This window comes from Eretmochelys imbricata, chromosome 17 (assembly GCF_965152235.1).
Source record: "Eretmochelys imbricata isolate rEreImb1 chromosome 17, rEreImb1.hap1, whole genome shotgun sequence".
Lineage (NCBI taxonomy): Eukaryota > Metazoa > Chordata > Testudines > Cheloniidae > Eretmochelys > Eretmochelys imbricata.
The window spans coordinates 5,416,916-5,437,528 of NC_135588.1; the positions used below are offsets into that span (position 1 = coordinate 5,416,916).

The 20,613-nt window shown below is 39.3% G+C and overlaps 1 protein-coding gene across 8 annotated transcripts in view; it reads left to right on the plus strand.

Moving 5' to 3' along the window:
* Positions 1 to 20,613, plus strand: part of VMP1 (vacuole membrane protein 1) — an 87,696-nt gene that overhangs the window by 33,509 nt on the left and 33,574 nt on the right. For all 8 annotated transcript variants that reach the window (XM_077836690.1, XM_077836687.1, XM_077836691.1 and 5 more), the window contains 2 exons: positions 3,675 to 3,842; positions 8,395 to 8,526. In XM_077836690.1, coding sequence (XP_077692816.1) covers positions 3,675 to 3,842; positions 8,395 to 8,526 — 300 coding nt within the window. The remainder of the gene's footprint in view (positions 1 to 3,674; positions 3,843 to 8,394; positions 8,527 to 20,613) is intronic.

Genomic DNA, 20,613 nt, shown 5'->3' on the forward strand with positions numbered 1-20,613 from the left:
CCCAGGCTTTTGAGATTCAAGGGGAAATTACGGACTTGTGGACCAAGGCAGTGTACATTCATAATGGAGGCTCGGTTCTTGAGACTAGATACTGTATGTGGGCTTTGCAGGTCTGAACTGGAACAAAAACACATATCCGAAATATCACATGCAGTCTGCCAAACCATGATATGTTGTCCAGTTGACTTTACTTAAAGCAGCAGAGCTCAGCTGCTTTAAGTAAGGGGCACAAGATTGTTTTGCCTCTCTTACGTGGCTAGTTCTGAATTTGAGTACTCCACACTTGATAATCATTCTAAATGAATCTTTTACATTTTATTTCTTATTCCAGTTAAAATGTGGTTTCTGTGGGATCCATAATTTCAACTTTTTTCCATTCTAGAATTGTTTGCATTTCAGTAGAAGAGTTGTGCTAAATTGATTTAGTCGTCAGGTGGCTGGAGGGATGTTTTCAGCTCTATTCTGAAATGTATTTTTCCATTGACTGCTTCTTGCTTTAGGATTTTTCCTTTTGCAGACTTCAGTTGTTGAAACAGTTAGAGCTGGGTTAATAGGAAGATGCGTATTTGAGACAATTAAGGCATTCAAGAGATGGCAACACTTATTATTAGATCTGAGGGAACCTAGGCTATTAATTGTGGCAAGTTGTTAAACAGTGAATAGGGGTTATGTGTGTGTGTGTGGTTTCCTTTTATAACAATTATCCTCAGCAGACCCCCCTATTACATTTTCTTTGTCTTCACTTGTGCTCAAAGTTAAAATGTAAGCTTCTCCAGGCAGGGACCTATCGTAAATTGTCCGCAAGCCTTCATTTCAAAATCTTGGCCTTCAAGATAGTGGTAATTTCACTTATTGAAGTAAAGCAGAGGGCATTACTGTGCTGGCAATTGTACTGTTTTTCTTATGCTGCTATAAGATTGAAACTAACCGGTTCTGCACTTGCAGTCTTTCATCACAGCTGGCCACAGTTACATTATACTGTGGTATGTCTTCCAAATTTTGTGGAACTGAAAATCGTACTTCTTGATTCACACCCCATGTCTCTGACAACCTTGGCAATGAACTTGCCCTTACCCTCAAGAGACCATGAGCAATGGCACTTGACTTTGGGGTTTTCCTCCATGCAAATTTTCAGCTGAGGAGAATTATGTTGCAGATTTGAATAGTTTACAGCTTGAGGCACAAGGCCTTAAAAGATCTTTTAATGCATGAAGCTATCTGGGTATAGGAGGCTAAAAAATCAAGATTCCTTGAAATTTTAGGGCCTATCAAGGAAGGGATGATCTTAGGATCTGGTTTCAGTTCCCAGCTCTGCAACTGACTTGCTGTTTGACCTTGGACAAGTCACTTAATCTTTTCTGGTGTTGGTTCTCCATGTATAAAAAGGGGATACTTTCTTTGTCGTGCCCTTTGTCTGTCTTGTCTGTTTAGATTGTAAACTCTTGGGGCAGGGACTGCCTCTTACTATGGATACATACAGGGTCCAGCCTCTAGACAGTACTGCAGTACAGATAATTAGTAATTTTTCACCCGTCTGCAGTGTCTTTGCCCTACAGAATCAGAACAATTATTTGGTATTTAACAGGTCTGAATCTGCTCTCATATTGTCTTTACTTCAGTGCAGTTCCTTTGACGGAATTGCTCCTAATTTACCATGAGATCAGAACTATAACTTTATTTAAATAATTACAGAAAATAGTTCAAGTTAGTGCCTATTGGGCATTAGATCAGTCTCCCAACAAAAGAACAAGGAGAGAGGTACAGGTAAAAGAATTGGCTTGACAGCAAAGTGGAAATTTTCTTACTTGTTTCAGTGGTCTAGAATTGAATAGCCTATAACTGATAGCCAAAGTTACCACGTGAAAATTAAAATAGACTGGGTATTTTCTCAGTAGGACTTTTCCACTATTTTGTATACCTAAAATAACTTGCTACATATACTAAATTTTGTAATTCTGTTGTTCAGTCGGTTCAGAGAAACTGCTAACATTGACAAGAGTGAACCCAATGAAAAACCACCTCCCAATGCCTAGATAAGAACTCAGTAAGCTGTTCATTCTCATAGATTTTTAAGGACAGAGTGATTTTCTACTCTGACTCCTGTGGGCCTAACACAGCCCATAAAATTTCACCCAGTATTTCCTGCAACAAGCCCATAAACTCTCCCAAATAGTCCCTGGTCTCTGTATTAAAATAATTTTTTAAAATACCGTATAAAGGGAAATAGAGCTGTCCAAGCAATAGGTGTCGTGCATCAAGTGCCCTCTCTTCCCATTATCATTACATTCACAGATTTATTCGCTGTATAATAAATATAATTTCGATTTGCTTTTTGTACTGTGATTCCCTGCTGATCTAATAGACTGAAAGTCACTTAAGAAAAAAACACAGAGGAAAATTGTTGACAGAATATCTCCCAAAATGATGACAAAAACCCACCATGTAATTAATAGCAGAAGGTAAAGACTGAGCAATACTTGCTGTGTATGTAAACACAATTGATTATTAATTTATTCTGCTAAGGCTAAGACTGTGGGTGAAATTAAGTTTGCAAAAAATCTGTTTTAATAAAAATTTCTAAACAATTTATACAGTTTGAGCATGTTGCTGAAACACAGATGTTGGAAGGTGATTTTTAAGCTGATTCTTTGTGTTTGAAACTCTTGATGTCCAGCATAAGGATAAATCTGAACTATTTGCACAGATTTATAGTAATTTTACTATTTTATAGTCCTACAATGGCAGTTTGTTCCATTATTTAACTGAATTGCATTTTGGTTCTTGTACACATTTGAAGCCATCTGTACCTGAGATCTGGCCTCAATAAAATGCGTTGGTAACCTTTAATAGAAGGCAGAGTCCGTGAGTCAACTTAATTCCATTAATAATGGCACATGCATAAAAGTTGAGCTTTAAAGCGCTTAACAAACAATTTTCTGAGCACCTTATACATTGGAAACTGAAGCAGAAAGACTGTGATTTGCACAAGAGATTGCTGACATACTAACTGATGTTTTAAGAAAAGAGTGGAGAGAAGGGGAGGAACACTTCAAAATACTGTCAGGTCCAACTAGGCTCAAAACCTAGGTTTTGTAAAACTTGTTTTTGCAAAACTGAAATCAATAGAAATACTTTTATGGGATCTTTTTAAAAAATATTTGAAATAATTGCATTTTGTTGTTGTTAGGATGTAAAGATTCCTTTGCAGTATTTGCATCTCAAACATTGCTGGTCTGTGCCAATGCATGAGAAACTGAAAGACTATTCAGCTTCTTTATTAATTGCTTGTGTGGAATAATATGGGGAAAAACCATTGGTTAAAAGTATACTTTGATTTTTTTTTAAAGTTCTTCAAGTTTTAAGTCTACAATGTTACTACTAATACAGGCAAGGAAACGTATTTTAACTTCATAGTCCCTTAAAACTGATACAGGAGCACTTTAGATTTTCTTATGTTTGGAGTTGGATGTTTATTTACTTACATGCATCGGAAGGCTGAGACCATTGTATATAACATTATATACTATATCTAATGTCAAGTGTGGAAGTACATTTCCTGGATGCATTTTGTGTCCTGATAGGTTTCCTATTAGCCATATTATTTAAGGTAAAGCTAACTCTTGTTTAATGCACACAAAATGTATTGAAAAGTTCTTGTCTGATATATTTTTCAGGGTCCACACATAGCATCAGTTACACTTGCTGCGTATGAATGTAACTCAGTTAATTTTCCTGAACCACCGTACCCTGATCAAATTATCTGTCCTGATGAGGAGGGGATTGAAGGATCCATCTCTTTATGGACCATAATCTCAAAAGTCAGGCTAGAGGCCTGCATGTGGGTAAGGTTTAACTTACACAATTTTACCTAAAATAAACAAAGCAATGCTGGCTTTTGCTGACAGCAGTAACATATAACTCTTCATGTTGGAGGCATGATTTGCTGATTCACTTTAGATGTCTGTATTAGATCTGAACATCTTCAAAATGTATTAAACAGAAGCAGTTGAAAATGGTTGGGTCAATTTTTATCTGCTCCAGGATTGGAGTAAGGTTGGGGAAAAGAAATCTTCTACTTTGTTATAGGAATTTCTTTTATAGAGTCCTATAAAAATCACCTCTGTTTCCAAAGCGTAACTGTTTTTTCTAGGCACTTTAGCAGAAAATGCATGACATTTACGAGCAACTAAGTGCAAAAAACAAGTTTTTGAAAGGAGATTCTTTGCCCCAGCTGCACTTGCAGATTAAGGGCTGAATCTTGCAAGCAGTGAGGCAAGTGAGTGACTTCACTCTCATGAATACTCCCTTCGAAGTCCATGGGCATATTCAAGCGAATGAAGTTATTCATGTGTGTTGAAAGGATCAGGTCCTAATGTTGTAGCAGATGCCCTGATCTTGGGGCTGCATCAGTTTTCTGTTGCGTTGCATGTAGCCTGTTCACATGCTACGCGTTGAAATTAAAAATCCATGTTTTCCTGATGAAAACATTCACTTATAAAGCAAAAAAAGGAAAAGAAAAGTTATCTGCTAAACACTGAAGCACACTCTTAGGGCAGGTATTTAGTGAGGTGGATGTGGGTGCTTGTCCTTGGAAATGCACTCTAATTTTAGTTTAGTGTTCACTTCTTTGGCTTTTTAAAATTTGTTTATTGAAGAATATTGGTCAGCTAAGATGTCTTTTTCCCATAAAATGTAAACTATTTTGAACTGAAACTTACACAAACATATCTGTTTTGAACTGCTTTTATGCCAAAAGGTTACCACTGATGACTTCCTGTTCTGACCATTGGTTTAATTATTAAATACTTGGTTCTCCAATTCAGATGTTGGGGATGGAATGGGATCATTATAGTATATCTTTTCTAACTTGTTTCTGGAAGCCTTAAAGGTTTGAAAATAACCCATAATAGACTTTGTATTTTGGTTATTACAGTTTTAAAACTTGTCAGTGACCCTATCTCCAACACAGAAGTTAAATGTAGATCATACACATTACAGGTTTATAAGTACAGTGTACAAATACTTACAAAAAAAAATCTTCAAGGATAGAAGTGCAAACCCCCAGCCCTCTCAAAAACAAACACAATATACGTTTTTAATGTTTCCTTTTGCTAACTAGAGAGCAAAATTGCATAAATATTTCCATATTTGAAAAATAAGTAGAGTTAACTGAAAATCTCCCACAAACAAACGTCTATAAGACAGTAAGTTCGGGATCTCTTTCATTCTTTCTTTTTTCCTACTGCTCCACATCATAGTCTTCATGAAGTTGGAGCAATAAGAATATCATTTAAAATTAAGTTCCAGGGGTTGCAAGGAAAATGTAGCTCAGGATGAATGTGCTTGCTGCACATCTTTGTTAATGTATAAAATTACTGACCTAAACTGAAAATTAAGTAGCTTAGACCGAAATGAACACACAGTTGCATGCCTTGCAACTGATTGTACCCTATCTTGAGAGGAGAGAGAGAACAAGAGGTACCTTCTAAGGCCTTTCTTTGTGCTGCTTGCTGGTTCAGACCAGGGGAATTACAAGACTATCTGAGCAAGCCAAAATGTTTTGTGTAATCTCCTCTTTCTTCCTACCCTCCTCCAAATATATTGTCAGCTACCTTTTTATTGAACTTTGGCTGTGGTAGATTTCCCCATGGGCACATCTTCAATTTGCCATTGGTGTCTACTATAATGTTATGCTTTCTTGGACTCTTTCATGAGTACCTAAACATTTCTTAAAAAGAAAAGGCGTACTTGTGGCACCTTAGAGACTAGCAAATTTATTTGAGCATAAGCTTTCATGAGCTACAGCTCACTTCATCGGATACATCCAATGAAGTGTGCTGTAGCTCATGAAAGCTTATGCTCAAATAAATTTGTTAGTCTCTAAGGTGCCACAAGTCCTCCTTTTCTTTTTGCGAATACAGACTAACACGGCTGCTACTCTGAAACCTAAACATTTCTTGTTAACTTCCTGTAGGTCAAATCAAATTGGCAGCTGCGCTGCTGCTACCATTGTTTTTCTTTTGTCTTTACTCCAAGTTTGCTTTTATAGAAACCACTGAAGAATTCTTGGTCCTATCACTGTTAAATCCAAAATCCTTTTATGTGGAACACAATACTAAATTCCTGAAAAGGAAGTAAATGGACCAACAGTTTTAGTAGCTCAAAATGTGACAAATAAATAGCAATATTAATTTTTCTCCTTGCAAACTGAAACCAAGAACAGTAGGTTGAATTTTTTATTAGTGTCTGATTATGGGAAACTAACTCATGAAAACTAAAAAGTTATGAACTATCAATTTCTAGTAATCTCTGCAATCTGAAACTGTCAATACAGCTGTTTAAAATTCAGACACAAAGGGGTATTAGAGGGAGCCTTTTGCATTGTCTAATTCTCCGGTTCCCTGGCTCATTGGGTGAGCAGGGACTGGAAGTGTTGCTGACAGCATCCTGGTGCCCAGTGAGGGAGTGAAGCAACATTACTAAACACTAATTGCTGTTAGACAATTAGTGTGTAACCATGTGGAGTGGCTCCAAAGTGGATCCTGGCCCTTTCTCCTTGATCAAAAGGTGACAGTCAGTATAAAACGGGCCTCAACAGTCCTGGCTTGCAGAAGGTGTTTTTAAAGGGCTTTCAGCCTGCTGGGGGTAGGCCAGTTTTCAGAGCCTTCCACCCCACAGAAGCTATGAATTGAATAGCACCCTAAATGTGTTACAGCTCTTTTGTGTTTTTATTAGAAATTATCTGAAAAGGTAAAAATGTATAATCTCTCCGGATTGGCAGAACAGGCAGTCTGTGTCTTGACCAAGATAAAGTTTAAAAGAAGCTTTCTAGATGAGTAGTTTCCCATTTTAACTGTATGCATTTGTGCAAAAGAATGTTGATTAGCACTTGCCTTTCTAATTCCTTGTTGATGTAGGGAAACTCTAAGCAAATATCAGATGGAAATTTTAACAGTAAGAGTAAACAGCCATGTTTGCAAAAGATAGTATATAGTTGTTGGTTTGGATCACTTAAATGCTTCCTTTTTTACATATTAAGGCAATCTGTCTTGAGTAGACATGGAATCATATGATCTCGTTGTACTTTCGAGATGTTTTGTAACAAAGACCTTGTGATTTAACCAATTTAAGGAAAGTTCACTTCTAGTACACACATGGGAATCTTTCCCTTCATGAATAAAATGAAGCCAAGCAAATTGGCACATTGTTGTGAAGCAAACATTACTTCTGTTCTTGCATCACCTTGAGAACATAATCCCAAATTATTTTTTCTGAAAAAATAGCTATAACTGTTTCCAAGCTTAACTTTCCATGTATCAGAAATAGACAGGCTAATGATGTTTTGGTGGTGGTGTATTAATGCAGATTTGTTACACATGTGGACAATAGGAAGACAAACATATCAGGGGGGTGTATTTATACAGTACACAAACAGGGAGTTTGGGTAATAGTACAACTGATGTATTTTTATAGTGTTTAAAATCAACCTGTTGATTTAGAATATACAAAGCAGCTGGGATTCTCCCTTACATACAGCTGCATACAGAATATGAACAAAGGAAACTGAAGGGCTTTATGCTGCTTTAAAGGAATATAAAAGCATTTGTCATTTGCTAATGGTTCTTAGTAAGAAGGAACATCTGCGTGTGGCTAAGGGTTAGCACTTTTCCAACAAAGCGCCCACCTATTGTGCTATTACGTATCCTATATTTAAACCATTTGCATTTAATCCAAGTTCCTGTTTCATTAACCTCTGTTTATCCGTATGTCTAATACTGATTTTTTTAAAAAAACCAAAAAAACAAAAACTAAAGCTGTATCTACCCACAAGGCTGAAATGAGTCATTTGATGTCCCAAGAAAACCAATCATTTTCCTGCAGTGAAAAGGCAACCCTACTCTGATTCTTATTTCTCTTGGCTTTCTTGACCCCATTTTGTGGACAGATAAAATACTAGATAAGTTACAGCCTGCTCAACATATTTTCATTTGCTCAAACTGTAGTAGAACTTGAGGCAATGTTTTCCAATAAACAAGTGTGCCAAGTCTCAGGACAGACAATTCAACTGTATTACAACTCTACAGACTTATAGTTTGGGTTGGGGGGAAAATGCATGTGGCTAAACTAAGAGAGGGGGGAAAATATAGTTTCTTAGGGTAACTTGGATAACATTTGAAGCTGGGAGAACTTTGTGTAGCTGGTAACAATAATTAGCCTCCATTGGAAACAAGTGACCCCTGCAGTTCTGGTGGGATAAACCTTATATGTATTTGTGACTCTTCTTATGAGTATTTTTTTTTAAACTTTCCAAGGAAAATTGTGAACATCAGTTGAGCTTTTTTTAAAGAGCTCTAATCAAGAAAAATAAAATTAAAATAATTATTCTCTTCCCAGGGTGCTGGCACAGCTATTGGAGAGCTGCCTCCTTATTTCATGGCCAGAGCAGCCCGACTCTCTGGTGCTGAACCTGATGATGAAGAGTATCAGGAATTTGAGGAGATGCTTGAACACGCAGAGGCTGCACAAGTAAGAACACTGCCAAATATTAGAATGCGTTTAATTATCACAAAACACAGCAAGATTAAGATGCAGCAGACAACAGTTCCACTGAAACAAACATGCAAGAAAGCAGCCAATGTGACTTTGTGAGGGGCTGCTCATAGGTTAGAAAAGAACCTGCACTGGATACAGAGATGTAGAGAAAACCAAACAATTATTTATAGTCCGTTAAGGCAGGGATATGTTAATGTAGACAAAAAAATTAAGGCAAACAATAACTTTTACAAATACAAAAAAGTTCTACAAATATGGCAAAAGAAGTATTAGAGGGAAGATGAGGCCCACTAATAAATGATGTAGGAGTCATTAAACTAACTGTGATTATTAAATAGCTGAACTGCCAAACTGTTTCTTAAAACTCTCTTAACGAGGAGATAATCTCCAGCCAACTTATTTTCACTGGATAATACTCACCTGCCTTGCCACTAGCTGTTTGTGCTGCCAATGTCTTGGCCGATTTAACAACCTGAGGAAATGTATTCTTCCTGATGTTGAAAAGCAACCAAGCTGCTTTGAATCTTTTTATTCTTAGCCTTTTTCAATTCAATTTTATTGATAGATATAATACAACTTGGTTGCCCCATATTAGATCTTAATCGAGTACATGACTGTTAATAGCTTTCTGTTCAGGTTTGTGTGCGCCTTGGTTCAGAAATTATTTAGTTTCTAAATGTACAATTCTGGGGGGAAAGGGCAGGCGGAATTTTCAGAAATGTCTTGCTGCTGAATTCCTACTCTGTATTCTGCTTCCTTTTTATTCCTGTTTGTTTGTCTACTAAACCACTAGGTGGAAGTGGGTCACGATAGCATCAGCTTGATTCCTTCATATAAAAATCTATCTACTATGCACAGCAAAAGAGTTTACATTGTTTTCTCTTTGACCAGCCCTTCACTGTAGCAAAGAAACTACTGAGTCTTGACTTTTAAGAAGTATAAATGTTTCTTACTCTCTCTTTTGAGAAGTTATTGCATGCAGGAAAAAATAATCCAAAGAGAGAGAGCATTTGGATAAACCCAAGAATCTCTGAAAATATTCTTCCAAAAACAGCCTTAGGTTTCCTTGGACTTGTCTGCAAACATTCATTCTAGTCTAATGATGTTAATCATAGTATTTAATGCTGTCTAGCTTGCCAGCACTTCAGGACAAGAAGCTCATCTTAATACCTATTCAGGAAAATGCCTAACACATTGGTACTAGATAAATAATAATAGTAAATTAAGAGATCCATCTTTTTAAAGGCATACGACCAAAAATTCACCTACTTTGACTTTTGCTCCATTGCCAGATATTTATTTTACAAACCAATCCTTGATCCATATACATATTTTAAAAAATCCCAGCAAACCACAAAACCAATCAAATACATGACTCAGAATTGAACTACTATCCATATTTATTTACGGTGACTCTCCCAGTAAGTTACGTGAGATTTTTAAAGTTCTAGGTGCAGCCAAGATTGGTTTCTAAAATGCATGGTAGGATTCTTGGATATAAAACCTTTGCTAGTGAGGAATCTTGTCAAGATAGACCAAAAATACCCTTAAATACAATGATTGTGTGATTGGTGAACAAATGAAATGGTGTCGTTTGTTAAGGAAAAAATAACATTGTATTTATCAGCGCTTTGATTTCATTTTCTCAGCAGTTGAGTTTGGATTGAAGCACATTGTTTTGAGGATGGATGACCAGATGAAATTTCTTAAAACTTTACTTGCAGTTTGATTCCTATAAGAGACTCCAGCGTGAGGCTATGACAATCTGATTAAATTGTAGTACCGTTACAAAACAAATAGTTCAGTATTTAAGATTGGACGGTATTTTCCACACGCTAATATGACTTCCTTTGTGCTTTTGGCTTTCTGTTGTGTTTTTTGCTAGATGTCTGTGAGAGGCACGCATGAATGTCTCTTTCTATGGCCTTGAGCAAATTCTGGCATCGTTCGCAAAAGTGAAGCTTTGTCGCTGTTTGCACTGCATAATCACTACTGTGTGTGCAGTTTAAAGTTTCCTTATAATTGTGAATAGCAAAGTTTCTGTTACCTAAATCAGCTTGCCTCACTATCAGATTCTGATCCTCAGTGCCCAATAGTATAGAGAATTTGGCAATCTGATGCCAGTGGAAAACTACAAATGTTTGACGCCATTTAACAGTGAAAGGAATCCTTTCAATATAAAGGCCTCTCTCCTCCCCATTCATTTGGGAGGTGTGAAAATAGGTGTGTTAGTATTTCAAAATAGCTTCCTCCTTTAGTTCTAATGAGCTGTTATAGCTGCCTACAAAGCAGAGCCAAACTGCTTAGCATTTTGCATGTTTTGTATGTTTTTTTAATTAAGAAAATTTGTCAATATTATTTCTGAGAAATACTATCGTTTTTGCAAAACAGATGAGGATACTTGTGGCATTCTGTCAAGTAATATCCAGTCTGTGTGATTGACAGAAGAGAAAAATGTTCTCTGTGGATTTTTTAAAAGGACTAAAGAGAAATAAAATGATTTAAAATGGGTTATACAGTATGATGGGTTAGACCAATCATTCTGTTAAAATTTGCATAGGGGAAGAATATTGTCTCCCTAAAGTTAAAGAACGTATCTGAGCAGGTTTTCTTTCATAAACTGTCAATCCAAGTGACCTGGCTTCTGGAGTCACTTTTTGAGAGAAACCATGAGCTGGCTGATGTGTAACTTTCTGTTTTTGTATTTTTCCATTAATATATTTAGAAAAAGCCCCATATCTTAATGGAACACCACTTCTTCTTTTTTTGTTAGTCAGTTACAGTTACTGTAAGTTAACTAAAGAGAGCTTCACATCTTCTATTGCTTCATATATCACCTTTCATTCTGCTTGGTTGTCCTGCTGGCAGTACTGTAATTCTGCCTTGCCTAGTCAGGATTGCTTTTTCACGAACACTACAGTAAATGCAAAGCACGGTTGGCTGTATCACTACACTAAACTAACTTGGCCTGTGATATGGGAAATATTTCCTCTATATATTATGAATTTTATTTTTTATAGAATTTTAATAGTGATTTTTCCAATGGCTGTCACTTCGGTTCTGTCCAGTTAAGTGCCAGTGTCCTGAAATTTTCTATCAGAGCTCCCCACTCTAAATATGAGGAATATCATTGGTGAAACCTTTCAAACCAACCTCTCAATTAGGGGAAGTTGAATCTACTACTCAGTGCTAGAGCAGCGCATGGGCAATAACACAGTGCAAATGTAACTGTGCAGTTTCCTATATAAGCTTTTTGTCTCTGTTTCTGCCAGTATGATAGTTACTGATTGTAGAGTATTTTCTGACGTCTAAATCTCTTTCTGTATCATACTGAACAGCTTAAAAGCTGATGAAGTTTGTGGTGAAAACAAAGCTTAATTCAACTTAATACAACTCTATGAAAGTACCGAATGCGTGGGCCCTTGCTGTATCATGCTGCTCTCTACTAAGAGGAGAATGTAACTAAAGGTGCCCTAATAACTAACTAAATCTTCTTTGTACATCTGAGTGTTAGTGACTTTCTGTGTTTTGGATTCATATTTAAGTGGCTTATTCTTTAAGGACTAATGATTTACACTTTGAGTGCTTGGGCTTTGCTTCTGTGCACTGCTGTGGGAGCCAAGTTTCCCTGTAAAAAAATATTTGCTAGTTGCCTGTGTTACTATCGGTTACTTGCTGTTTGTTTACTTTCCAAATTATGTTCTGGCTTCCTTTAAAGAATACAAACTTGAAAAAGGGTTAATACCATATAAACCCTGAGATAAAACAGGACTCATTGTACATGATTGAGTGCCATCTGTGCACTGAGCATCAGCCGTTGCTGGGACCTGTTTTTGACTCCACTGAACCTTTACTGGTTGTGGTTTGTCTGGCCATCACATGACTTCTCTGAAAATTCCCCCTCCCCTCCATTTCCAGTAAACTGTTTGAACAGGAGTGACTCAGAGTGAAACCAGCTTCCCTGTAACCACAGGGCCTGTTAAAGAATTTGTCAACGTGGACTCTAGAGGGTTTGTATTAAACTTCACTGTAACTGCTTTGGTTTGTATTGCGTCAGGAGTTCCATAGAACAACTTCCTGCCTGAAGAGTATGTTGCTTGTCGGCAATGAGTTAAACTGATGAACTCTGAGCTTAAACCTGTCTTTCTAGCATTTCTTAAAGGCTTTGTGCTTTGAGTAGGATTGCTTTTCCACACCTTAATGTAGAGTTTCTCGTTTCAGAAATAAGAGTGCAAAGTACACCACCACACCCAACCATGGTTGCTTTGAGGACTGGAGCACTGTATGTTCTGACAGGGCACTGTGACTTCACGCACCTGGCATGAATAAGTCAAAATGTTATGTAATTACCAAAGTAGAGCCGGTCTGTGGTTAAATTAAATATTGATCTGTTTCTTGGTTAAAACAATGTTAACCATCGTGTTCAGGTATGACTTCTCTAAAAGGCTTCCTTGGTTGCCAGCTTGTTGGATCGAAAGGTTATTTTGTTGCCTTGGTTTTTTACAAGAAAATTTTGTGCTTAAAATAGTGCATGGGGAGTTGTCAGGATTTCCACTGTACTGTTTTTGCTGCACTTCCATTTTCTTTACATTTTTCCTTCCCAGAAAGTATTTGTTTGGATCCAATTCCAAATGCCATTCTTCATGTTTCCTTTAGTCTTCCAATCGCCCCCTTCCCTCATCAGCGTCCTCTCTTTATTAATTGTGCTGTACAAGAAAGAGATTCTTTCTCAGCGTTTGGTCTAGGCTGCCTAATGGGTGGCCACCAGGAGGCTTGTCTGCACATTGTGCATTCCTGAAGTTTGATGCATGCATTTGTTAATACATGTATGGGAGTTCTTTTTTAACCCTTTCACCAGAGCCAGAATTAAAAATATAAGTTCATACTGATCTAACTCTGGTGAAGCTTCCCCTTGAAAATAGAACTTTCTGTAAAATACAGGGCTGTATAGTGAGCTAAGAATGAAATTATTTTTCACTGGAGAAAGAACCTAGTAAATAGCAGTATCATCTTTAGTATCCGTATTGTCTTTGAGATGAATGGCAGATTGTTCTGGGCTTTGTAAAGGATCAGTGAAAACTTTCCTGAGTTCGGAAACCATATTAAAGAGGACTTCCCAAGAAAAGGGGGCAATGAAGGGTTAATATAGCCAACTGTTGACAATAGAAGCTATGAGTAATAACATAAGCCTTTTTTCTTGCTTGAATTTCTTTGGTTATGGGCAATAAATACAGCAGTCTTGTGCCTGCATTGTTCTATTAATTTGCACACCTGTTTACAGATAAGGAAAAAACCAGTAGGAATCATTAGGTTACCTTTGTTTAAACTAATTTAAAGATGTCTTTTCAGTTTTCTCTTTGAAATGCCCTTTGCAAAATGCAGTAGAGGCTTTATTCACTAAAACTTCTTTACATGCTTCCATGTTTTTTAAATCTGGAACGTGCAAATGAATAACTTCCTAATACAAAGTCACCAAGTTAGAAGTCTTGATCACATTGAAATTGGCCTGGCCCACTATCAGCACTGAAAGCAGAAATTAGTCCAGTTACAAATCTCATGTTATTTTGCAATAAAAGCCCATCATGCCAAAAAGAGTACAATGTGAGTTTCTGATCTCGCTAGCTATTGTATAGCAATTGTGAACGAGCAGTTAGTTTGAACTTGCCCTTGGATGTTCAGGGGGAATTCATGTTGCTGTCACTGAGTGTTCCATGTACATATCTAAGGACACAATTTGTCCTTAACGCTTGAGGTGTAGTACCTCAGTCTCAGATGAGATTAATTCTCTTTATGTTCTCTGCAGAATAATCAGTAACTTCTGTATAAATTTCCGAATCTTCATTTGCATTTTCTGGGGAGCTGGTATCCAGTCAGAAATTTCTAATCATGATCTCTGTTCCTTAAATTCAGATGTATAAACTCCCTTCCCAGGATTTTGTTAGCTCCCGTACTTCATCCCTTATCTTATCTTCCTTTAGGACTCCCCTCTAATTTCAATCAGGTTCATCCCAAAGCTTTCGTTACCATTTCATATGTGGATTGTATTTGAGTTTTTGGCCTTATGTGGTTTGGAGGAGACAAGTCACTGGGAAAACATGCTGCATGTCAGAAAAGGAGCTTCTAAAAGATGGTTTGGAATATAAAGCTTCAAGCAAGTTCATTTTTCTACTCCTCTCCATACTAGGGTCTGTTCTGTCAAACAAAAGAACACCCCAATGTTCAGTGTATAGGATAGAGATCAAAAGGAGATGCTTGAAGTACCACCCAGCCCTTCCCCCCAATAGGAGCCTGCAATAAATAATAGAGATTAATTCTTGTGTCATCAAGAAAATGGCTACATTTTTTCTTGTTCCAAACACTGTTTAAATCCTTACCCTTGTAGGAGAGTGGTATGCAGACCACTTCTCTTTAAGTCATCTGGCAGCCCTGTCTGCTTCCCATGAATAATAAGCGGCAAGATATGCTGAGCTCTGTACATCATCTGCCGATTAGGTTTATTGGGGGAGCCCTTGCATGTAGGGAGGCTGGTCAGCTGTGTAATAGGTTATTTGCCTGTTTTTAATAATTTAAGTATCTTTGTTGCTTGTGTTTTTGTTTTGAGTTTTTTGTTGTTCGTTTGGTTTTTTTCTTGATTTCAAGTTCCTTGTGAACGGACAAAATATATATATTTAATGCTGGTGACTTTTTTTTTATTTGGATTTGTCTGGGGACGAAATAGCATTGCATACTATGCTCATCCGGTTATCCAAAATTGCTTCCTTCCTTATTGTGGGCGTCCAGGGTTAGGTAATCAATCTCACTGCATTCCAGACACAAAGAACCTTTGTTACAATAACTAGATCTTGCTCAAATCCTAGACTTAAAATATATATTTTTTAAATTTGGATAGGCCAGGACTTTCAGGATGTCCTGCTGCTGCTAGTTACACCAGCTTGCTAGATCAGCTGCCTGTGGCCATGGGAATCTGGTTGTAGCCTCAGTATGGATGAACACTTAATTTGATGCTATATAATGGTGGTTGAGCAGCCACCCCTTGTCAGATGCAGTATCAATAGACCATATTGATGTTAGACCATTCAGAGAGGATGGGGACAGAATGGGGTTTGGGGGTCACTGCCTAATGTATGGGAATGAGTCTGGCAGGTTTTCTATACTTCCTTGTTCTTCACTAGTAGAGCAGTGGTGACTAACTTAACACTGGTCTGACTCCTCCTTGTCCAGAACAGTGGCCTGGCTGCCTTCTCTACCATGTGACAAATATAGAAAAAATGCTTAGTTGTCTTCCATGGAACAAATTGCAGGATCTACACGCTGCCAGATCTCTTGCAAGAAGTGAACCTCTGGAATAACTGGGTATAGACCCCATGTACCCTTAATTCCGTGATGAGTGAAATAATATTAAATTGTATGTAATGTCTGTATAGCCCTTTGAAAATGTAAAGTGCTAGGTGCTGAAATGGGTAAGTCGTGTAATGCTCCAGCGCCGGTCTGAGATGAGGAGCAGAGCACAGTGGGGGCTGGGGATGTGGTAGAACATTGCTAGTGTACTAGAGGACAGATCTGATAAGACTCTGAAACGACATGCTTCTTCCTCTTCCCTCAAACTGTTTCCTTTAATTGTGTTTCATTCTTTGCATAATTTCTTTCTGGTTAAAATGAAACAGTAGAACTTTACTTTTTTTTTTTTTTTTTTTTTTAATTCACAAGTGAGAAAGCTTCAGATCCAGCTGGAGAGAAATGCCAGAGCTCAGTTTGTGGGAGTTCCCACTCGCTTTGAGCTCTGACCTAAACGCGTTCAGCACCATGGATCATTGCCATAGAACTGGTGCTGGATTGCTGTTATCTTGAGACTTGTAAGGCAGGCTTTGGAGATACTATGGATTTTGGTGTTGTAAGAATTTGTTCTGGCTGTTCACAAGTACATTTTCTAGTCCTTATCCCAAGATGCTTGGTGGATGGGGGAAATTATTCCAAGCCTTTACTCTGTCCATCCTGGAGTAGGAATGAAGAAAATTAGATAGCCTCTTATTTATTCCAAAGAGTCTAATTAAAACAGAACTCTTTATTCTCTTGCTACTCTGCTCAGGCAGTTAGCAGTAAATTGCGTACTGTGCATTTCACTGATCAACCTAGATCCACAGATTTTAGTGAGAGCTCTTATTTTTCACACAAGGGGTTACTGTTGGTAAAGGTCCTATTTCTGCTCAAATGCAGGTTTAAAGTATCAAATATATCGTCATGGCCATTACAAGGAAAACCTCATTTCATTATGTTCTGGCCTTTTCTACCTAGGTACCCATCTATCTAGTTATATATGGCCTTCATCACTAGAGTGTCTTGAGAGCCTGCACCGGAACAGCATTAGTATCCTATGCGGTACTCTCCGCCCCTTTTCTTTTTAATAGTCCCCTTCAAAACTCCTGTGCTGTAAGGGCAATAAGGTTAATTGTGTTTCTCATCAGAGAACTCCCCCCCTTTTTCCGCCCCCCCTTTCTTTTTTTTTTTAAGGGGTGGGAACTGAGTTTAGTTACTTTCTCTCTTAATATGTGACGCACCAAAATTAGGCCTTGTTCCATCATCCTGAGTGAATTGGAAGTATCTTCAGATAATGTGGAAGCTGCATGAAAGGCATTAATGTGAGCAGATTTGGTGGTGGAAATGCATTGATATATTTCTTAAGACACACAGCCAGTTCATGTGTTCCTCCAAACCTTTGTTGCATTTTGACATAGATAATTTTATGTTAGCCATTTATTACTGTTTTATTACTTAATTGTTTCTTTCATCTGCTTCAACATCATGTACTGAGAATGTCCTTTTCCTGATCAGTAGGCTGATAGTGTAATTTAGTTGCCATATGTATATTCTTATTAGTTGGGATTTGCATCGATACCAGAGGTGGGCAAACTTTTTGGCCCAAGGGCCACATCTGGGTGGGGAAATTGCATGCAGGGCCATGAATGTAGGGCTGGGGCAGGGGGTTGGGGTGCAGGAGGGAGTGCAGGCTGGGGGGGGGATACAATGTGCAGGAAGGGGCTCAGGGCAAGGGGTTGGGGCAGAAGAGGGGTGCAGGGTGTACGAGAGGGCTCAGGGGGTTGGGGTTCAGGAGGGGGTGCAGAATGTGGGAGAGGGCTCAGGGCCGGGGGTTGAGGTGCAGGAGGGGTGCAGTTGGGGGCTCAGGGCAGGGCGTTGGGGTGAAGGAGGGGTTCGGGGTGCAGCAGGGGGCTCAGGTTCAGGAGGGGTTCGGGGTGCAGGCTCCAGAAAGAGGAGGCAGAGGGCTCTGCGCGCTGCCCTCGCCTGCGGGTACCTCCCCCAAAGCTCCCATTGGCCGGGAACAGGGAACCGTGACCAATGGGAACTTTGGGGGAGGTACCCACAGGTGAGGGCAGCGCATGTAGCCCTCTGCCTCCCCCTCTCCCAGGGGCTGCAGGGACGTGGTGCCGGCCGCTTCCGGGAGAGGTGCGGGGCCCACGGCACCATCTGGGTGGCAATCCCGCGGGCCAGATCTGGGCCGTAGTTTGCCCACCCCTGTTCTATACAGTATCTATTGCATGGTCACCCTCTTCTAAAAATATTCTCAGTAAATTCTATGAAATCTTTTAGGTATTGTGTAACTACCCACTTCCACGACCAAATCCGTCCTTTCATTATAGCTTGTAACCAAGGGTTGTAGTATGCCTATTTCAGGTAGGGCAAAGTCATTACCAGTCATTCTAGTTTACCTAGTAGCTTCTTACATTGGTGTATAGAAATTGATCATTTTTATTTTGTCTTTATGCCCATTTTTATTTGGGCTCCTTAATATGATTACTCTGTTACTTTTCTAGAATTTACCTCTGATCTAAACCTGTACTCTTCTCTAGGTACTTATATGGCTTTCATCACCTTAGTACCTGAGAGACTCCTGTTCAGCCAGCAGTTCTGTTCTCTCCACGGTACCATTGTATTAGGGCATCCCTAGCAGGTGTCTTTGTCCAGCTTCAATGCTTTTTGCACCTGTCAGCTTTCCCTTAATTTATAGTTTAAATAATCGTCCAAAACCTTGTTAATTTTCTGTTCCATCAGTCTGGCTCCATGTCTGTTAAATGGATCCCATCCCTCTTGTACAGGTCCCCCTCTCCGTAAAGAGTTCCTTTTGTGATAACTAAGTTTTAGCCTCCTCTTTTCACCATCTTCTCACCCAGATTCTGAACGTTCCTCCCTCTCGTTGGCCCTTTGCACAGAACTGGAAGTATTTCAGAGAAGCCTACAATAGAGGACCTGGACAAAAGCTGCCTTCCTAGTAATGTAAATGTAGCTTCCAGGATCATTCTCTTGTGCTTTACCCATCATTGATACCATGTGTACAGGACTAGAATTCTCTTTCCTCTCCCCTGCCCCCCCCAAGCACTTACTGGAATTTTTTTTTTTTAAATGTGTCATGAGATCTGCCACCTTCACACCTGGCAAGTGAGTCACAAACTGTTTTTATGGTCACCAGAAAACCAGCTTTTGAGATTTCTGATGATAGGTCATTCATTCACTGGGGCCTGTGCATCTCACAACGGTATTCTGAAATCCTGGAGTCAAGTCCTTGGCGTGTGAGGAAGAATCAGCTGCCTCTACCTCTATTGGAAGCTGAGTCCCAGATGAGGACTTTGACCTTCCATTCCGTTTTAGCTCTCTCCCACTGTGAGACTGGCATCCTCACTTGGAGGATTGGGGCAAGCAGCTTGGAGTTGGTCCCACTCCACAGTGTGCCTATTTGCTGTCTTTTTAATAAAACTCTCCCTCTCTTACTCCAGTCCAGCAACTCTGGCTTCAAGCAGCTGCTCATGGAGTCTGGAAACTATGAACACTCTTCATCAGATGCATTACATACCCAATTTGGCCATGAGATGAGTAGTTCTATATCAGGGATCGGCAATCTTTCAGAAGTGGTGTGCCGAGTCTTCATTTAGTCACTCTAATTTAAGGTTTCACATGCCAGTAATACATTTTAACGTTTTTTAGAAGGTCTCTTTCTATAAGTCTATAATATATAACTAACCTATTGTTGTATGTGAAGTAAATTAAGGTTTTTAAAATGTTTAAGAAGCTTCATTTAAAATTAAATTAAAATGCAGAGCCCCCCCCGGACCGGTGGCCAGGACCTGGGCAGTGTGAGTGCCACTGAAAATCGGCACGTGTGCCGCAGGTTGCCTACCCCTGTTCTATATTCTTCAGTCAGTACAGTAGTTGGGGCAGGCAGCCAGTACACGGATATACTCTGCTGCTAATCTTCTATTTCCATAGTTCAGTGGGGTTTTCAGTTTGCCACCCTGTATTGGGTTGAACAGAATCTTTATTAGAAGCTCCGTATCTTGGTTAATTTAACAGATTTCCTTTGCAATAGTCCATTAACTAATTAAGCTGCCTGCTCCCACTCAAACTAAACTCCCTACTCCTCATCGGTGCCTCTCCTCTCTCTTTGGCCCTCTTAGGAAGTCCATAGTGTGTGCACATGAATTGCCAATGTGGCAGTTTGATACCATGTGGGATAGATCTATTTTTGTCACTTTATATCACCTTTATAACTTCCCTCCCAAAATCCAAAAGAATGGTGCAAGTGTTACATAGATTATTTACCTGCTACTGGCTGAATTCTGTAATCATTACACAAGCAAAATTTCCATTGAAGGTAGTGAGACTCTTGCCTGCCTCAGAACTGTAATACTAGAGTCTAGTTTACATAGGTCATTGTAAAGGAGCAGACTCCCCCTTGCAGCGCCTCCTGCTGGTCATTGGGAATTAGCTCTTTTCCAGAGTGGAGCGCCCTCTGCAGGCTGGTGAGCTGCCACAGCTCTGGCCCCCTGTCCTTCACAGATCCCGGTGCCCCTTTCTCTGGGGTTCTGCCCCCTGGCAGCACCCCCACACTCTGCCTCTGGGTCTCCCCTTCCTGGGGAACCCACTATCCCCACCTTGCCTCGGTCTGGGCTATTGCCAATCATCAGCAACATCCCGCTCCCTGTAGCAGACCGCAGTGTAAAAGCCACTCATCATAGGCAAGGGGGTTCGGACCTGTTGCCTTCCTCTGCCTCC